Genomic DNA, 16,638 nt, shown 5'->3' on the forward strand with positions numbered 1-16,638 from the left:
AGTAGTAGAAGATCCTTAACCCAGTTGCAGGACCAGTATCTGCTCCTTTGTGCAAGGAGGAACAGTAGAAGCCCTACTAGAGCCTTACAAAATGACCTCTAGCAGGTCACTGGTGTGAATGTCTCTGGCCACACTGCCAGAAACAGACTTCATGAAGGAGGCCTGAGGGCCCTGTGCTCCCTGCCCAGCACTGTGGAGCTCAATTGACATTTGCCATAGAATGCAATATTGGCAGGTCTAACACTAGTGCCCTGTACTTTTCACAGATGAGAGCAGGTTCACCCTGAGCACATGTGACAGACATTGAAGGGTCTGGAGATGTCGTGGAGAACGTTATGCTGCCTGCAACATCATTCAGCATCATTCAGCATGACCGGTTTGGTGGTGGGTCAGTAATGGTCTGGGGAGGCATACCCTTGGAGGGATGCACAGAACAAGGCAGTGAACGCAGGTCCCTCTAGAGGCTATCGGGCCCTCAGGTCAACCTCATAAAGTCAGTTTCTGACAATGTGGTCTGAGACATTCACACCAGCGGCCTGCTGGAGGTCATTCTGTAGGGCTCTAGCAAAACTCTTACTGTTCCTCCTTGCACAAAGGAGCAGATACTGGTCCTGCTATTGGGTTAAGGATCTTCTACCACTCTGCCCTGCTCTCCTAGAGCAACTGCCTGTCTCCTGGAATCTCTTCCATGCTCTTGAGACTGCAATGGGAGACACAGCAGTCTTTTTGGCAATGACAAGTATTGGTGTGCCATTCTGGAGGAGTTGGACTACCCTGTGCAACCTCTGTAGGCTCCAGATACTGGCTTATTCTACCAGTAGTAACACTGACCCTATCCAAATGCAAAACTAGTGAAAAATCAGTCAAGAAGGATGAAGATGGAAAAATTACCAGTTGCCACCACCTGTAAAAACATTCCTGTTTTGGGGGTCGTCTCACAGTTGGCCCTCTAGTACACCTGCAGTAAATTTCGTTGATATCAAAGCGGGTCAACCTGATTCACAACCACCTCTGTTACATAACTGTCCAGATCAATATCCCACAAGTGTGACTGACTTGATGCTATAATCCTATGAACCAGTGTTCCCTTTATTTTTTTGAGCAGTGTATTTGCTCACCTGCCTTGACTCACATATGAACTTCATATTAAATCCTATGGATTAAGAATGGGATGTGATTGAAGTCGGTTCACCTTTTGCAGCTATAAGAGCTTCAACTCTTCTGGGAAGGCTTTTCCACAAGGTTTAGGAGTGTGTTTATGGGAATTTTGTATAATTATTTCAGAAGCGCATTTGCAAGGTCACACACTGATGTTGGACAAGGAGATTGGCTCTCAATCTCCGCTCTAATTCATCCCAAAGATGTTCTTTTTTTTTTTTTTAAAAGATTATTTTTTTGGCTTTTTATGCCTTTATTTGGACAGGACAGTAGAGAGAATGACAGGAAGTGAGTGGGAGAGAGTCGGGGTGGGATCTGGAAAGGACCACGGGGCGGGAATCGAACCCGGGTCGCCAGCGTACGGTGCAGGTGCCCCAGCCAGTTGCGCCACTGCCGGGGCCATCCCAAAGATGTTCTATTGGGTTGAGGTCAGGACTGTGCAGGCCAATCAAGTTTATCCACACCAAACTCTCATCAGTGGGTGGCTCTCAAAATCTCTCCTCGAGGCTCGTTCCCACTGATCTATAACTACACCGGATAGACTATCCCATTGTTGTCGCCCCATCATTCTTTATGTAGATCAGTGAGGACGAGGATCGAGGAAGGAAGGGAGGGTGTATAAAAGCCCAAATGAGAGGCACCCCATGTCTTTATAGACCTGGGCTGTGTCTGAAACATCAGTACGCACGCTGGGCAGTGTGCATTTTCCGGGAGTTACGTCAGAATAGACTGTCCGAAAGTCAAGCGCTCTCACTCTCGTTTGGCGTGATTTCCAAGCGTGCATCGATGCATCTTTTTTGCCCTCAGATATCCCATAATCCATTGCGCAGCGCAGGTCAAGCTCCACACGTCATGCAAATCGTCAACACACCCCCCTCCCCGAGTCAGGTGACGCCAACTAGTTGGTGCTGTCCAAATGTAGGTAGGGACGCATACTGAGGAGCAAGCTAACTAAGACACTACTGGAAAGAAGATACTATCCAGCGTGCACGCTTGACTTCTGGACACAGCCCTTGCTTTGTGCACTGGTGCACAGTCATGTTGGAACAGGAAGGAGCCATCCCCTGTGTGTAATCCTTACCCATTTCCTCAGGTGTCCTTGACACTTTTTCCCAAGCAAAGGTCTGTGGAGGAGGGGAAAATGTGTGGTTATGTATTGTAATGTTTTTTTAATGTGTTGCTTAATTTCCCAACTATTAGCCACAGCTTATACATTGATATTGTGAAATTTCTTCAGCTATGACGGTGCCAGTTAATAAGGTATTGTTTCTTTTAACTTACATAAAATGCGGAAAATACATAGGAAATTACTGTATGGCGTGTGTGGGAAGTGCAAATGTTTGTGCAAAGAGTTGTAGGCTAAAACACATCAGTGTAGCCTTCCAGGAGTGAATGTGCAATATTGCAATACACCAAACCCATTCAGACATTCTTTTAGAAAAATCACAATTTATTGTTTTTTTTATAGGAAATTAAAGAACATTTCAGAATTGTGTGAGTGGAGAAACCGTAAACTCAAGTAAAGACCACCAGACCAAAAATTGTCCTTTTTCTTTTCAGAGATGACCGTCTTCATTCTCTTCAAAAGTTAAAACTTCAGGTAGTATGTGCCATACTGACAGATTGGTATGAAATAGTTCCACTCCAAAGTAAAATATCTGAAACAGTTCTGCTCTAGTCTAGTGCTGCCTGTCTAAATCAGCTGTGTAACTGCTGAGATGCATCTCGAAATACTTAACAGAGAAGAGGCTTTAGAACAGTTTTTTGGACAGCTAATTTCTGAGCTGAGGAGAGACGTTTAAATCACAAAGGAACCTCTTGTGTGGGAACTCCAGAGGCAACATGGATGCCATTGAGGAGGTGATACAAGATCAGTCATCCTGCAAGCCCAGCTGGTCATCTTTGGTAGAATTTAAATTAATAGTCATGTACTGTATTGGTCAATAAATTGCAATACTTCTGAGACTTAAAAGAAAGTAGTAGATGTAGACCGACAGAACCAGGCTAAATCTACTGTTCCTTAACGTACATTGACACTCCCAAGATCATTTATAAGATTGCCATTTTAAACACAATTTCATATTTGATACAAAAAGTAAGTCGAAACGGTTATGTCACCTTAAGCCCTTACAACAATGTAAAAACCAAGAGGGCAACCAGTGATTTCCTATCAAATGTACTCACCTTGGTTTTCTGTCTAGACTAGAGTATGGGAGTATAGTAACCCACTCATCCTAAAAGATGAATATTTCCTTGACACAAGCGCCACCGAACTAGCCAAGACTATTCAAATATTACAATTGAACTAGTTTCTCGCTATTTAAGCTGCACTAAGTAACTACAAGTAAAGGCCTACACCGAGATATTTAAATGTCCAATGTCAGGTGTTAAGATCGCAGGGTGAAGAGGTGGAATATTTGTCAAATGATAAACATACTGATATTACAAATGCCCAAAGCAGAGAGCCAGGGCACATGGAAGACCTGCTATAGCTCGCAATACCCTATATCCTTCATGAAAGACGGTGATTATTGTCACCCTGTATGAACGTCCTTCGAGAAGGGTACTCAACCATGAACAATATTTGAACCCATAAGGTTTTAAGACATGTCAGTGTCTCATCTCATCAGCACAGTATACACAACTTGTCACCACATTGTGATTCTGTCAGCCATAGTTTGGCAACTACGATTGCTTTATATTCCCTCGTCAAGGCCAGTTATGTGGGCTGGAATGTTGCCCTTAAGTTCCTGTTTTGTCTCGGAGCACGTCCTTCCTTACAGCAAAGAACTTTAACAGGCAATCCAATATGACCACAGCACTGCTGCGCCTCTTTACTCATGATCTAAAATGGCTTCCGCCAAGCCTATGCACAAAGCAAGCGCATTGGTCAGGAAGCCCTCGCACGTGGTGCCCACAACTATTTTGCTCTGACCCCAGTAGCTAGCACAGTGCATACTGTGTTACATGAGAAGCCAGCTCGACAGGTCCAGGAATGATTGACAAGACATCCACAGAGAGTAAAACCCAAGAGAAGTGTGCAGCCTGACCCTGTGACCGAAATAACAGCCTGCTTTCAAGGGGCTATGTGTAGAATTCTGAAAGATTCGAGTCATCTTCAATACCATTATGCACAACTGCAATATTACATTGACTTGCACAGAATCTGATGGAACACCTTCAGGGGTACAGTCTGAAGTCAGCTGGTAAAATGTTTTGTCTGTGTATTGGGTTAATACAGAGCATAGGTGTTTGACATTTCCTTAAAATATATATTTTGAAGTGATTGTATAAGTAATGTTTTAAAGTCCCCCAGACAAAGTTTTTTTTTTTCATATATTGTATTTGATACATACAATCTATAGTTGTTATGCAGGGACCTGGTAGCATCCAGTGTTCTATTTCACTTCATCTAGTGAGCTTTCCTATGTTGCAAGTGGCAGAAATACCAAGTGGTGTACGTTTCAGATTTCACAGCTGTAGTTCACTCACATCATTAACTGCCTTTAAACACTTCACCAGGGTTATGGATTTCATCAACTACTAGTCCACTCGACTACTGAAGCCATCACAAGCCAGTGATGTACGCACCAGTCAACCAGTAAATGACAAAATGGATAAAGGCTAACCGGCTTGACATGCATTCCTATGTAAGGAAGTACTTCACCGAAAATGACACCTGTTCCAGTGCAATCCCTGTTGTACACAGCTGTGTTAGAGTCAAACAAGAACATGTCTACTATGGATTACCACCTGGAATGTTCCCCTAGCAACAGAATGTTAGCACCAGCACCTTAATCAGTCGACAACTATTATGAAAAACTGGTCAACTGGTACAAATGAACAGGCATGAAACCCCTAACCTGGGCTTCACGGCACACAACCACTGCTATTTCTCCTTTGGTTTGGGGCAGAGTACACAACCTTGTAGTGTTTGTTCTTATTCATTTGCCATGATTACCAGACCCTGTGTGTTAACATCACTATTGTGGCAATGGGCATGTAATTACTCATATTCGGCCATTTGAGTGACCTCTCCCTGCCATATCCTCTCCTCCTTACATCCCATAATATGGTGATTGTAAAGGCCCATCCTTCTACACTGCTAACGATAAACTAATAAAAAAAAAACATCCAGCAAACACCAAATGCAAACTGACAGTACGCAAACCCAAATGTGGTGTTTGTTGGAGTTGGTTGGGGCAGAGTGCAAGCACCTTTAAAAGAAGACTAATGTTGTGAAGGCCCAACACATTCAGAGCAGGAAGGAGTGGATGCTCAGACTATATGAACCCCAGGACATGGTGTGGTTGTATAGGGTGGTAGCTGCTGGCAGACTATTGGTTGGAGAGATAGCCCACCATCTCCACAGCCAACCAATAGCACCCCTCTCTTCCATTGCAGGGGTTCCTCACTGGCTGGTCTCACACTCCTGACCCTCCTCTGTTTCTGTGTGGGGTGTTGGAGGCTAGTGTCGTAAGTGCACTGAGGGTGTTCTAGCTGCTGGAATAAGAAATACTCAGTTTCTAATTAAGGATTTATCTACAAATACACACCAAAGCACCGGAATATGAGCCAGCTCTCCAAGGCCCCCCTACACATCTGTCAAACATATAGGTTAGTGCCAATACTGCCAATGAAAGAAGCATTGATTGAAACAAGTCATGTGTGTGTGCGTGTGTGCGTATTGCTTAAGAGAGACCAGTGTATGACTGTGGCGGCAGAGGAGCAAGTGGACGGACGGACAGACAGACAGACGGACAAACAGGGCAAAGGCCCTCTTCAGGCTGTCCATTCTGTTTAAGAGGGTACCAGTGCCCCCCCTTCCTGTGTCTGAGAGGAAAATCAACACCTGCTGTAGTGGGCATCATTGGTACCCGTTCAGGATCTGAGAGGGCATCATCAGGCCCTAGTGCCAGCGGCTGGCCCTCAGCATGGGCAGGCCAGCAGGTCAGTGCAGTGCCAGAACAGGGCAGGGCATCTCTTGTGAACGAACAAACAGATGATCTAGCAGATCATCTCGGCAGAGATGGGGTCTTGTGAATCAACATACTCAGAACGTCTCACAGGTTTTCTCGGTATAAACGGGCTCCTGTGAATGAATGCTGAGGTGTTTGCAGTGACAAGTAGCGTCTCATAATAGTCCTGAAAAACATAGCATCCCTTCCAAGCATGAGAGTAAAAGTCCTTAAAGAATCCCCCTTAAAAAAAAGTTGAAAGGGAGATCAAAGGACTCCTCTGATACTCCGGTCATGATAACAACACTGAGTTAGTCTCCATACATTACCTCATTAAGATGGGACCATTACAACACCGAGCAGCCCATGAAGACACCATTCAATTAAGTAGCGGTCCTTCTGTCGGGCGACATGTTAGGGTGAGTCTATTTGAGTTTGCTTGACCCTCCAAAGAGCATGACTGATATTCCATCAGCTCTATAGACTGACCAAGAGCTTCCAGTTTCTGAGGGAGCAGTGTGACAGGTGTATAGAAAGAGAAGAAGGGAAGTGTTCAGATTTTGTAGGGATCATCAAAGTCTAGTGAAGATCCCAAGAAAACCCACGCATTTATGTAAACCAGATACTGACATAATTTAAATAAACTTTAAGTTATCCTGTATCCTGGGAGAGCAAAGTTTGTGTGGGGACAGTCTAACAGTTACTAAACCCCTCCCCAACACTGAGAGTGCAGGGGGTTCGAGGTGTTCAACAGAGACTGTGATGTTTGCTTGGAGACGGACACTCTGTGGTGTGTGGAGTCATCGCTATGGAGGCACTTCTCTGGGAGTGTGTGAAGCTGCTGTTGCCATGTGAGGTCGTCGACATGGAGATGCCTCTGTGTTGTGTGGTTGCCATGGCGAAACTCCAGCAGGGGGGTGTGTGTGTGTGTGTGTGTGTGTGTGTGTGTGTGTGTGTGTGTGTGTGTGTGTGTGTGTGTGTGGCGGTAGCGGTGGGTCTCCTCACAGCGTCTGCACCACCACAGGGAAGAGTAGGGAGAGGTGTTCGGCCCCACGGATGGGCAGCTTGTGGGTGGTGTAGAAGTGGATGACCTCGGGGATGGTGTCGAACGGGGGGCTGTTCTCACCCAGGACGTACTTGCCTTCCCTGGACAGAGAGAACTTCATATGCATAAAGCCATGGCAGCTCCTGCAGAGACATGAGACACAGGGGGTCAAAATAAAATATCACACATCACAAGCTCTTCTTTTCTTGATTATTATTATTTTCTATTTCTTCATTTTTTTTGGGGGGGGGGGGGTGTGTCCATCTTTATTGCTTATTGTTGTGTGCTGCTATGTGCAAGTTTGGGTGCTCCTGATTAATGATCGGAGTTAGAGCAAGAGGTCAAGCCCCTCTCTGTTCGTAACCTACATACATTTAGTATCATTCTTTCTTGTATAGTTAGAGATACGTGTCCTTTGGGGTGACACTTGCTGCAAGAATAAAGCCTGTTTCCTGAACATCATCAAGTCTGAAGACAAATATGGTAGTAAAAATATTGCTCTCAAGTGGGAAGGAGTGAAAAATACAAAGAGTTAGGTTTGGAAAAACAGCCATCCTAAGCAATACCTTCGCAAACTAAAACGTCCAGCTTTGTGCAGCTGGATTAAGCAATAAGTAATCAGAGAGGAAAGTGCATATTTTCTTGTCCCAAAGTGTGCATGTGTGCGTGCGTGTGCTTCAGAGAACACTATGGATTTCACACACTCTGTGATGATTCTGTTCCTGGGGTAACTGCGAACTTCATGTCAACACCAGATGTGACCCTCACTCACACAGCGACTTTATACAGGAGGAGACAAATTTCTAATAGACATGGGATTATTATGAGGGGAATTAGTCAATCATTCTGCTTTTTTGCCCTATTTGAGCCATTTTGGAAAAGATGTTCACGTAAACTGTAAAATTGGATTTATGAAGTACTTTTAATATTTGACCATCCTATATGGAGTTACGGATCTCTCCCCTTTGAACAGCTAGGAGCTTAGTCTTGCCTGAGAGAATTGCAGTGCGGACCCCATGCTACAGCCCACCTTGCTGAGAGGACACTCAGCTCGGGACTAGCCTAAACATCGCAGAGTGACAGAGAGAAACTATTCCTACGGCAACAGTAGTCTGAAGATCACAGAGCAGCAGAGAGAAACGAGTATAAACCAACAACCAGAGAACCATTAGCCCTACAGTAACATTCCCATAAACATTGGCTGCCAGCTCACACAAAGACGGAGATGCTGTTTTGTGACTGAGCGCCAGAGCTATGTGTTTGTGTGATTGTGTATGGGAGTGGGAGACCATTCAGAAAACACAAAAGATACACAGAGAGAGACAAACAACAGGGTGAGGAGAAGAAAGAATGTTCTAGAAAAGCCCCTCTCTGGGATGAGCCCTGTGTGTGTGTGTGTGTGTGTGTGTGTGTGGGTGTGTGATTATGCAGGGGAGCAGTGAGCCGGAAGAACCATCTGAGCGAGGAGAGGGGGGAGGAGGGGTGTTGGGGAGAAAAACAGAAGGTAAAGGAGAAGAGGGGGAGGAGGAAGAGAGGGATGAAGGAGATGAAGAGTGAAAGACAGAGGGAGTGAAAGAGATAGAGGATGAAAGGATAGAGGGAGAAGGAGGGGTGATAGAGAGAAAGAGAAAAAGAGGATGAAGTATACTACAAAGTGATCTAAAATGAGCTCACGCTGATTGTCTTTTCTTTTACAATAAATCTTTCTTGAGAAATATCTGTATAGTTGGAAGATCAAGATGGCAACTTCATCTGTTGATGATCAGAGCAGACTTTGTGTCATGTCCTTTGCCATCATGCTAGCATGTCAGTCTGTGTATTGTGTTATGTCCTTTGTCATCATGCTAGCATGTCAGTCTGTGTATTGTGTTATGTCCATTGCCATCATGCTAGCATGTCAGCCTGTGTATTGCTACTGTCGTGTAAACCAGGGCAAATGGTCCCATATTGTGTTTGTTGTGAGTGAAATGGAGGCACGCAGAGGCAGGAGCGGGGTGTGCGTGGGAGAGAATATGGGGCCGTTTGCCCTGCTTTTCACAACACACGCAGGGCCCAGGGGCGCAAGACCATGCACACAGAGAGGAATGAGAGCACTGGGAGAGTGTGTGTGTGTGTGTGTGTGTGTGTGTGTGTGTGATCATACAGATGGTAAGGAAAGAAAACACTGTGAATGTGCGTGGGTGTCTATGAGTCTGAATAATGAGTATGCGTGTGTGTGCTGGCACTCTTGTCTGAGAGTGCTTGAGAGTCTTGAGCAAGAGTGTGTGAATGTACGTGTGTGTGTGTGTGTGTGTGTGTGTGTGTGTGTGTGTGTACATATTGTGACGTGTGATGGTCTGCAGCTGCTGTGTGGATGTAGGGAAAACTGAAATGAAGTGCTTGGGGACGACTCTTCGATTAAAAAGCCCCCAATAACACTGCCCACTAACCTTCCACTGCCCATCACACACACATGCACACACACAGTGAAAGTGAAAGTATCTGATAGAGAGTGAGAGGTCTACCTGATGGAGAGTGAGTAGTCTGTGCGACTGGTCTGGCTGTTCCTCACCAGGTAACTGCACTCCTTACACAGCGTCAGCAGGGCCTCTGCCTCGGAGCGGGTCAAAGCTCCGTGGTACCAGCTAACACACACACACACACACACACACACACACACACACATTAATGTGGACTGCATCACACAAATAATAAATTAACAAGTTAATTGTTTCTCTCTCACACAGACAGACACACACACACACTCTGAGGCTTACACTTGCTTCTCTAAAGACAGATAGGGGTCGACCCTCTCCCCCAACATGTTGTGCGGGTCGGACGGGTGGCGCAGGCTGGCACTGCCACTGGTGGTTGGGCTGCAGCGCTGGGCACGGCCCTGGTCCTCCCACTCACTCCCCTCAAACTGCACCGCTGAACACAGGGGGAGAGAAAGACACGTCACACACTCTCACTCGCACGCACGCACTATCAGGGCTGATCACACACATCTGTAGGCCATGCGCACACACACGCTCTCACACGCGCACACGCACACACCTGCTAGTGCCTTTGAGATGTTGTCCTTCTTCCACTCCCAGGGCTGGTCATATTCGTCCGCAGGCCGCTCGTCATCCTGTGGGAGGCGACTCTCGCGCTCCTCCTCTTCTGACTCCACCCCAAGCCGACGCCCACTTCGCTCTTCATACGGGCTGTCATACAGCAGCTGACCCTGCTGCAGCTCTACACACCAACACACACACGTTAACATCAAAACACAAAAAAATCCACATTACTAAGCACACACTCCTAACAATTCTATAACTATGACAGACACACACAAAGTTATCCATGTGCAGAAAAAAAATAAAAAATACAACCACACATGGATGCACCAGCACACAGGAAATCCACACAAATAGGCAACTGTTTTCATGTGTGCTCCTGGCAGTGTGCTTCACTGGGCAGCAAAGACTCCAGTGTGTGTTCTGCACCCTGCAGAGACCCGTCCACACGGACTCACAGGGACAACGTGTCTCTGATGAGACAGCCTGGTCAATAACAAAGGCCAGCGTGGACAGCCTGTGATGTCAAACTGATACGAATCAATACCGTGCCCTTTTAAACAGAGAGCATAGCATACAAACACAGCCAAACACTCACTTTAGACACACAGAGAGAGAGAGAGAGAGAGAAAGCGTGATAGAGACCGGTCAGAGTAGATATGATAACAGATACGAGATGCGTGATAAAAAAGGGAGCGTACAGACACACACACGCACGCACGCACACCTATACACAAACTTAAAGCGAGAGCGACAGAGACCTGTCAGAGTAGATATGATAACAGATACATCATGATAGAAAAGGGGCTGAGGGAGCACCCCACAGACCCACTGGCAGCAGTGGCACCAGAGCTGCCGTAGATGCCATTTGGCAAATTGCGTTAAGGGGATAGAGAGCATAATCTCCTCAGAAGACGGACTCTCCTCACAGAGCCCCAGTAATCTCCCTTAATCCCACACCCAGCCACTTCCTCTGCTCCAGCACCGAGAGCAGAGAGAATGAGTGTGAGTGTGAGTGTGAGTGTGTGTGTGTGTGTGTGTGTGTGTGTGTGTGTGTGTGTGTGTGTGTGTGTGTGTGTGTGTGTGTGTGTGTGTGTGTGTGTTTGCATTAGTGTGAGTGATTACATGCGAGGGTATGCATTGCCTACATTCTAAGCCACAAGCTATAGTTTCATTCATTACGTCTGTAATCACATTAGGCTACACACAGAAAGAGGTGTGTGCGGCTGTCTTGCATAAAACCCAAACTAACCTCAAGGGCATCAACAGCCAAGGCAAAATGTTTATCCTTCAACAGATTACAACACCTACATTTCAGTCATGCTGGTTTAACACATGTTGGTGACAAACAATGCATTTATCACATACCTCTGAACTGTGCAGGTGCTTTTAAAGAGACAGTACTTAATAGTGTACTATACAGGCCTATGGATACAATGAAGAAAATATGTTTTATTTGGCGACTGAAAGGTTAGTGAGTAAATGGACTATGATGTTGATTTGAAGTGATATTGCCCAACACCAATCCATTCAGATAAGTTTAAAGGATTCATGTCCCTCCCACCTCAATGGCTAAAGCCCCTTTGACCTTGTCTACAGTATGTTATGAATATACCTACTGTGAAAAAGATTGCCCTCTTCAAGGACAAATAAAAGATCTATATAAGAGATAAGTGTTCTGTGTGGCTCATTGTTGCAAGTCAGGTACTGAATTAATTGAGTTTTCTTGAGCATAGCACACACTAAGAGTAGAGCTGGATGCATGTTGTTCTTTTTGTGACCAAACATAGCGAGAGCAGGCTGAGTGTGTTTTACAGACTACGCAAACAACAAGAGACACTAACACGTGTGTGGCTGACCTGTGATAACCCTCTGGGCCTCGAAGGGCTCCATGTAGCTGCTGCTCTCCACTGGCAGATCCTCCTGGACGGGTCGGGCCCGGGGATCCGGTCTGGCGTCAAACGGGTCCGAGTAATCCGTGTCCCCCACCGCAGGAGCTGATGGGACCACCTGAGGCAAGTTGTTTAATGTTACTTGTTGGAACTGTTTGTGCTCATTTGTGTAGTCAAAATAAGCATTTTGGCAAGTTGTTTAATGTTATTTGTTGGAATTGTTTGTGTATATTTGTGTAGTCAAAATAATCATTTGTGCAAGTTGTGTTATTTGCTTGGGGAGGGATGTCCCTCTGCATCTCAACACCTAAAATGACTCAAAATAGTTGGAATCATTTGTGAATGTTTGTGAAGTCAAAACAAACATTGGTGTATCATTGTCCATTCTGTTATTAATTGTTATTAATTAGACAAGTGATGTAATTTGGGGCAAAATAAACAATGCTTGCAAAATACAGAAGCGCACAGTAACACAACACAATCAGCAGCACAGTCATCAGCATATAGAATAGAATACAGACAATGTCTTTCATGAGATTCCAAATAGGGATAGTAGCCAATAGCAAACTCACACAGCTTTAGACACACACACACACACACACACACACACACACACACACACACACACACACACACACACACACACACAGTGGTGTGTGCAGGGGAGATCCCCTGGTCAGATGTGCATGCAGCAGAGAGTACAGCTTCAGTGGAGTCCTAATAACAGTCCCTCATGAGAGTCATGAGGCTCTACTGCTGGCGAAGTAGGTGTGTGTGTGTGTGTGTGTGTGTGCGTGTGTATCCAGAGGGTAAAGAGCTCTAACCAGCTCTGAACCAGTGGCTCGGGTAAACATACGCTGTGTTAATGTGGTGAAAAACAAACAATGCCATGCCTAATGTTCCACAGCCATTAAACTTTTGCATAATAAAAGAATTTAGTGAGGGAGAAATATTATTTCAGTCACAAGGTTTGTATAAACAGTTTGTGTGAGTGTGTATGCCCGTGGACAATCACATCTGTCTCTCTGTGTATGTGTGTGTGTGTGTGTGTGCGTGTGTGTACGCACACGCTCACATCTGTCTGCTTGCAAGTCTCTCCTGTGGATTATGCATTCTAATTTGGCGTAACGAGTGAGAGCACAGTCTGTCTCCCTAGCTGAATATTTCATCATCCCTGGCAGGGTGATTACTAAGTGATGCACCGTGTCTGTCCTTTACCCGCGACTGGAGTCTAAATCAGCTGAGCACCACAGTCGGGTAATCACCCAAACGACGCTCCGTTTCAGCATAGCAGGGTAATCACCCAAAAAATGCTCCATTTCAGCATAGCAGGGTAATCACCCAAACGATGCTCCGTTTCAGCACAGATGATCAAGAGAGTAACTACAGCAGAGGTAAATTAAATGTGCTCATCCACCCATCCATCCAAAACACACAACCTGAGCATAGAAACAAGACCCTAAAAACAAACCCACCCATACAGCTATCAAAACAATGTACTCTACTCTACAGGGTACTTTAGGTGACTTAAAGGAAGCAGTGTCCTCCTCAGAAGTAAAACAGCCACAATGCTTTCCACAGGAAATGACTTTCACAAACCACGCATGGCATATTTCTGGGTGATTGCTTCTCAACAATCTCTTCAAACGAACTGCTGGAATATCGTACATGCTTCATGATTTCCGCATGACAAACTCACACCTCTCACTGGCCGCACAGCTTATACCGTCTGTAAACGGAAAACTGAGAGTGAGTGTGTGTGTGTGTGTGTGTGTGTCTCATTCTTTGTAAGTCAGGAGTCCTGCAAATGAAAAGTGCTGTGTTTATGTACGTGTGTCTGGCTGCTTACAGGACAGGATGGGGGTTCCTATAAAGAAGTCTGTGTGTGTGTGTGTGTGTGTGTGTGTGTGAATGTGTGTTTACCGGAGGAGACGGGGGTTCCTGAAAGGCGAGTGTGCTGGTGAAGTTGGATGTGAGGACGGGGGCGCAGCGTCCGAACTCCTGGGAGTCCACCTTGATGAGGCGGTGTTTGGGCGACACCACCTTCACCTGAAGCCCATTGGGCAGCACCGCACCGAACGCCTCGAAGCCCTCGCTGTCGTCGCTAGCACTGCCGGGCGAGTCGCGCTGCTGCTCGGAGCACTCGTATGGGTCCTCAAAGTCCAGCGCTTTCTGCGCCCGGTATGCCCGCAGGATCTCGCTCTCCGTGTAGTCTGGCGTTGGGGGCTGGGGGGGTCCGCGCCGACTGCCGAAATTCAGGTAGTCCCTCAGCCACTTTGCCATGGGTCTGGGTGGGGGGGTGGGGTGTTACCATCTCTCCCAAAATGTATCTGCTCTATTATTCATCTACAGCAAAAGTGATGACACACTCTTGACTCACAAATCATGCATCATATAGCATCTTCAAGGACGATATAACAGACCACTATTCAAGAGTACCAAGACAGGGTTATTGAAAAGCAGTCCCAATCACACTAATTTTATTCTAAAGCGCTTTGTTTCAGATGATTCATTGTTTCAGGCCATTTAGCCCTTAGAACTTACAATTTGTCATCATCAGTTAACCAAGTATGTAACAACTAAATGAGGCCCAGTTAAACGGTTTCCATAATGGGTAAAGGCAAAGGAATTTTAAACACACAAGCGGGCGCGCGCGCGCACGCATGCACACACACACACACACACACACACACACACACACACACACACACACACACACACACACACACACACACACACACACACATTTACATATTAAGTATTTAACTTTTGCACTTTCCCTTGAACTTTTCGACTTAACACTGATAATTGTCAAAGATCACAAATAATAGGAAGAACATACCTCTCTCCCTCAGAAGGACTCACGCATGGACGCCTCGACAGAACAATAGCGGGTGAATCATAAGGGAACCTAGAGAGAACAATAAACTTTCACTTACTTCCAGAAACAGGCGACGCCTCCCAAACACACGCCCCTATATATAAAAGCTATAAACTACACAACCAACCAAGTTGCACATAAGTCAACGATCAGTTATACCTAAAGTAAAGACTTTTTAAGTTCAACAGTGTGGAAGATTCCATATTTTGGGTACATGGGAATGTGATTTCACAACCGATTTCAAGTAAATTAGTCGATAAGGCTCAGGTAGCTGGTCGTTCTGCTAACTTAGATAGCTAGCTACTTGGTAGTTACCAAATTAGTAGCTTTTAACGTTTCTGGTAGGACGCAAACAGTGTATTGGAGCAAACAAGTTGAGTATTGGAAGTTAACGTACTGTTAATCGATTATGATGAAAGGCTGCCCAGCTAACGTTTCAGTGCTAGCTAGGAGTAACGTCAACGTTAATGGCTAGCTAGCATTAACGTTTACCTCATCTTTCCATGGAAAGTTAGGTGTTCAATATTGCATGCCAATCAGAACGCAAGTCATGTTCATGGTATACTGTTAATATATGATTATGTGATGAACAAACCATAGCTCCCCCACGAAAGAAATTATTAACTGTTTTCCTGTATGCAAATATAGCCGGCTAGCCACAGGACTAACGTTGTAGCACCAGATTGCTAATAACGACATTAGCTGACATTCCGTTTGGCTATCATAAATCACAGGAGCTGCGACCGATTAAAGCGATCTACTTGCTACCTGATCAATTAAGGCATGCGTTTATTTTACCGTAATGCACAGCAAACTCACGTCACAGTGAACTTCCTTCGACAGGCAACTCCAGTGTGTACTTTCGTGATACACCGGTGCGCCTCTGTGAGCAGAATCGCACTGACTGGCTGAGTACAATCCATTGACTAACCGCGCCAGCAGAGACTAGCGGCTTAAAACGTCACCTATGAGTTGATCTCAACCAAGCTCATGCAATGCACACAGTTGAATATTTGGTATAAAAGCATGAACCCCCCGTGGCACGTTCACATTTGTTTCATATCTCGTTGTTATCGACCGAACTGAAGATGATTCAATGTCAAGGTTGTATATGATGCAACGTTTTTAAGTCGCTTTCCAATGAACCAACCAAAAACTAGAACATTAAGCAAGCCGCGTGTTAGGGCCTATTCTACTTCAAACTCGCACTAATTAACTTAATTGCATTACATTTCAATTGCAAATGTATTGTTACCAATCCCCGACGGAGTCGTTTCTTCACACTGTCAAGCTTTGTCATTCAGCGTGACAATGTCACTGTACAAAACGATTCTCTGCCTGTGGCTAACGAATGTGAGTATGAGGAAATATCCATATCCACCAGCAAAGAATGACAGAATCACGCAGCCAAAAATATGAATATAGTGATGTAAGCTGGTAAATTTTCCATCTGAGAAACATCCCTAAAGTTCAGAACGGGGGAGACGACCTCACAGTTAGACTCCTTTGTGTCCAGGTGATCTATTTGCATTTTAACTGTTCCCATTGTGTGTGTGGCCGGCCATTTGGTGAAAGGCCCTCGGACACACCTCTTCTCCCCCTCTCCATGCCTATGATGAACTAATGTTGGAAACTGAAATGTATCTGTTTCATGACAAATGAT

At 45.4% G+C, this 16,638-nt stretch overlaps 1 protein-coding gene across 5 annotated transcripts; it reads right to left on the reverse strand.

Annotated features, from left to right (window-relative positions):
• Positions 1–2,600: 2,600 nt before the first annotated feature.
• On the reverse strand, positions 2,601–16,253 carry LOC134059387 (SH2 domain-containing adapter protein F-like). 5 transcript variants are annotated; one of them, XM_062515765.1, is made up of 8 exons: positions 16,206–16,253; positions 14,937–15,005; positions 14,018–14,381; positions 12,062–12,212; positions 10,198–10,380; positions 9,918–10,071; positions 9,666–9,785; positions 2,601–7,304 (listed from the first exon to the last, which is right to left on the reverse strand). In XM_062515765.1, coding segments are annotated over exons 1-8 (1,230 nt in total). In that variant the 5' UTR covers positions 16,208–16,253; the 3' UTR covers positions 2,601–7,117. The 5 variants fall into 5 exon arrangements, with proteins under 5 accessions (XP_062371749.1, XP_062371731.1, XP_062371757.1 ...); XM_062515747.1 differs by lacking the exon at positions 16,206–16,253 and adding an exon at positions 15,795–15,922; XM_062515773.1 differs by lacking the exon at positions 16,206–16,253 and adding an exon at positions 15,774–15,875.
• Positions 16,254–16,638: the final 385 nt, after the last annotated feature.

Source organism: Sardina pilchardus, chromosome 2, assembly GCF_963854185.1.
Source record: "Sardina pilchardus chromosome 2, fSarPil1.1, whole genome shotgun sequence".
Taxonomy (NCBI): Eukaryota; Metazoa; Chordata; class Actinopteri; order Clupeiformes; family Clupeidae; genus Sardina; species Sardina pilchardus.

Coding starts and splice junctions, on each gene's coding strand:
- LOC134059387 (XM_062515747.1), bottom strand. CDS start 15,898: ATGGATTGTACTCAGCCAGTCAGTGCGATTCTGCTCACAGAGGCGCAC. Junction 12,213..14,017: donor AGGAACCCCCGTCTCCTCCG/GTAAACACACAT, acceptor AACTTGCCTCAG/GTGGTCCCATCAGCTCCTGC. Junction 10,381..12,061: donor GGCCCAGAGGGTTATCACAG/GTCAGCCACACA, acceptor GTTGGTGTGTAG/AGCTGCAGCAGGGTCAGCTG.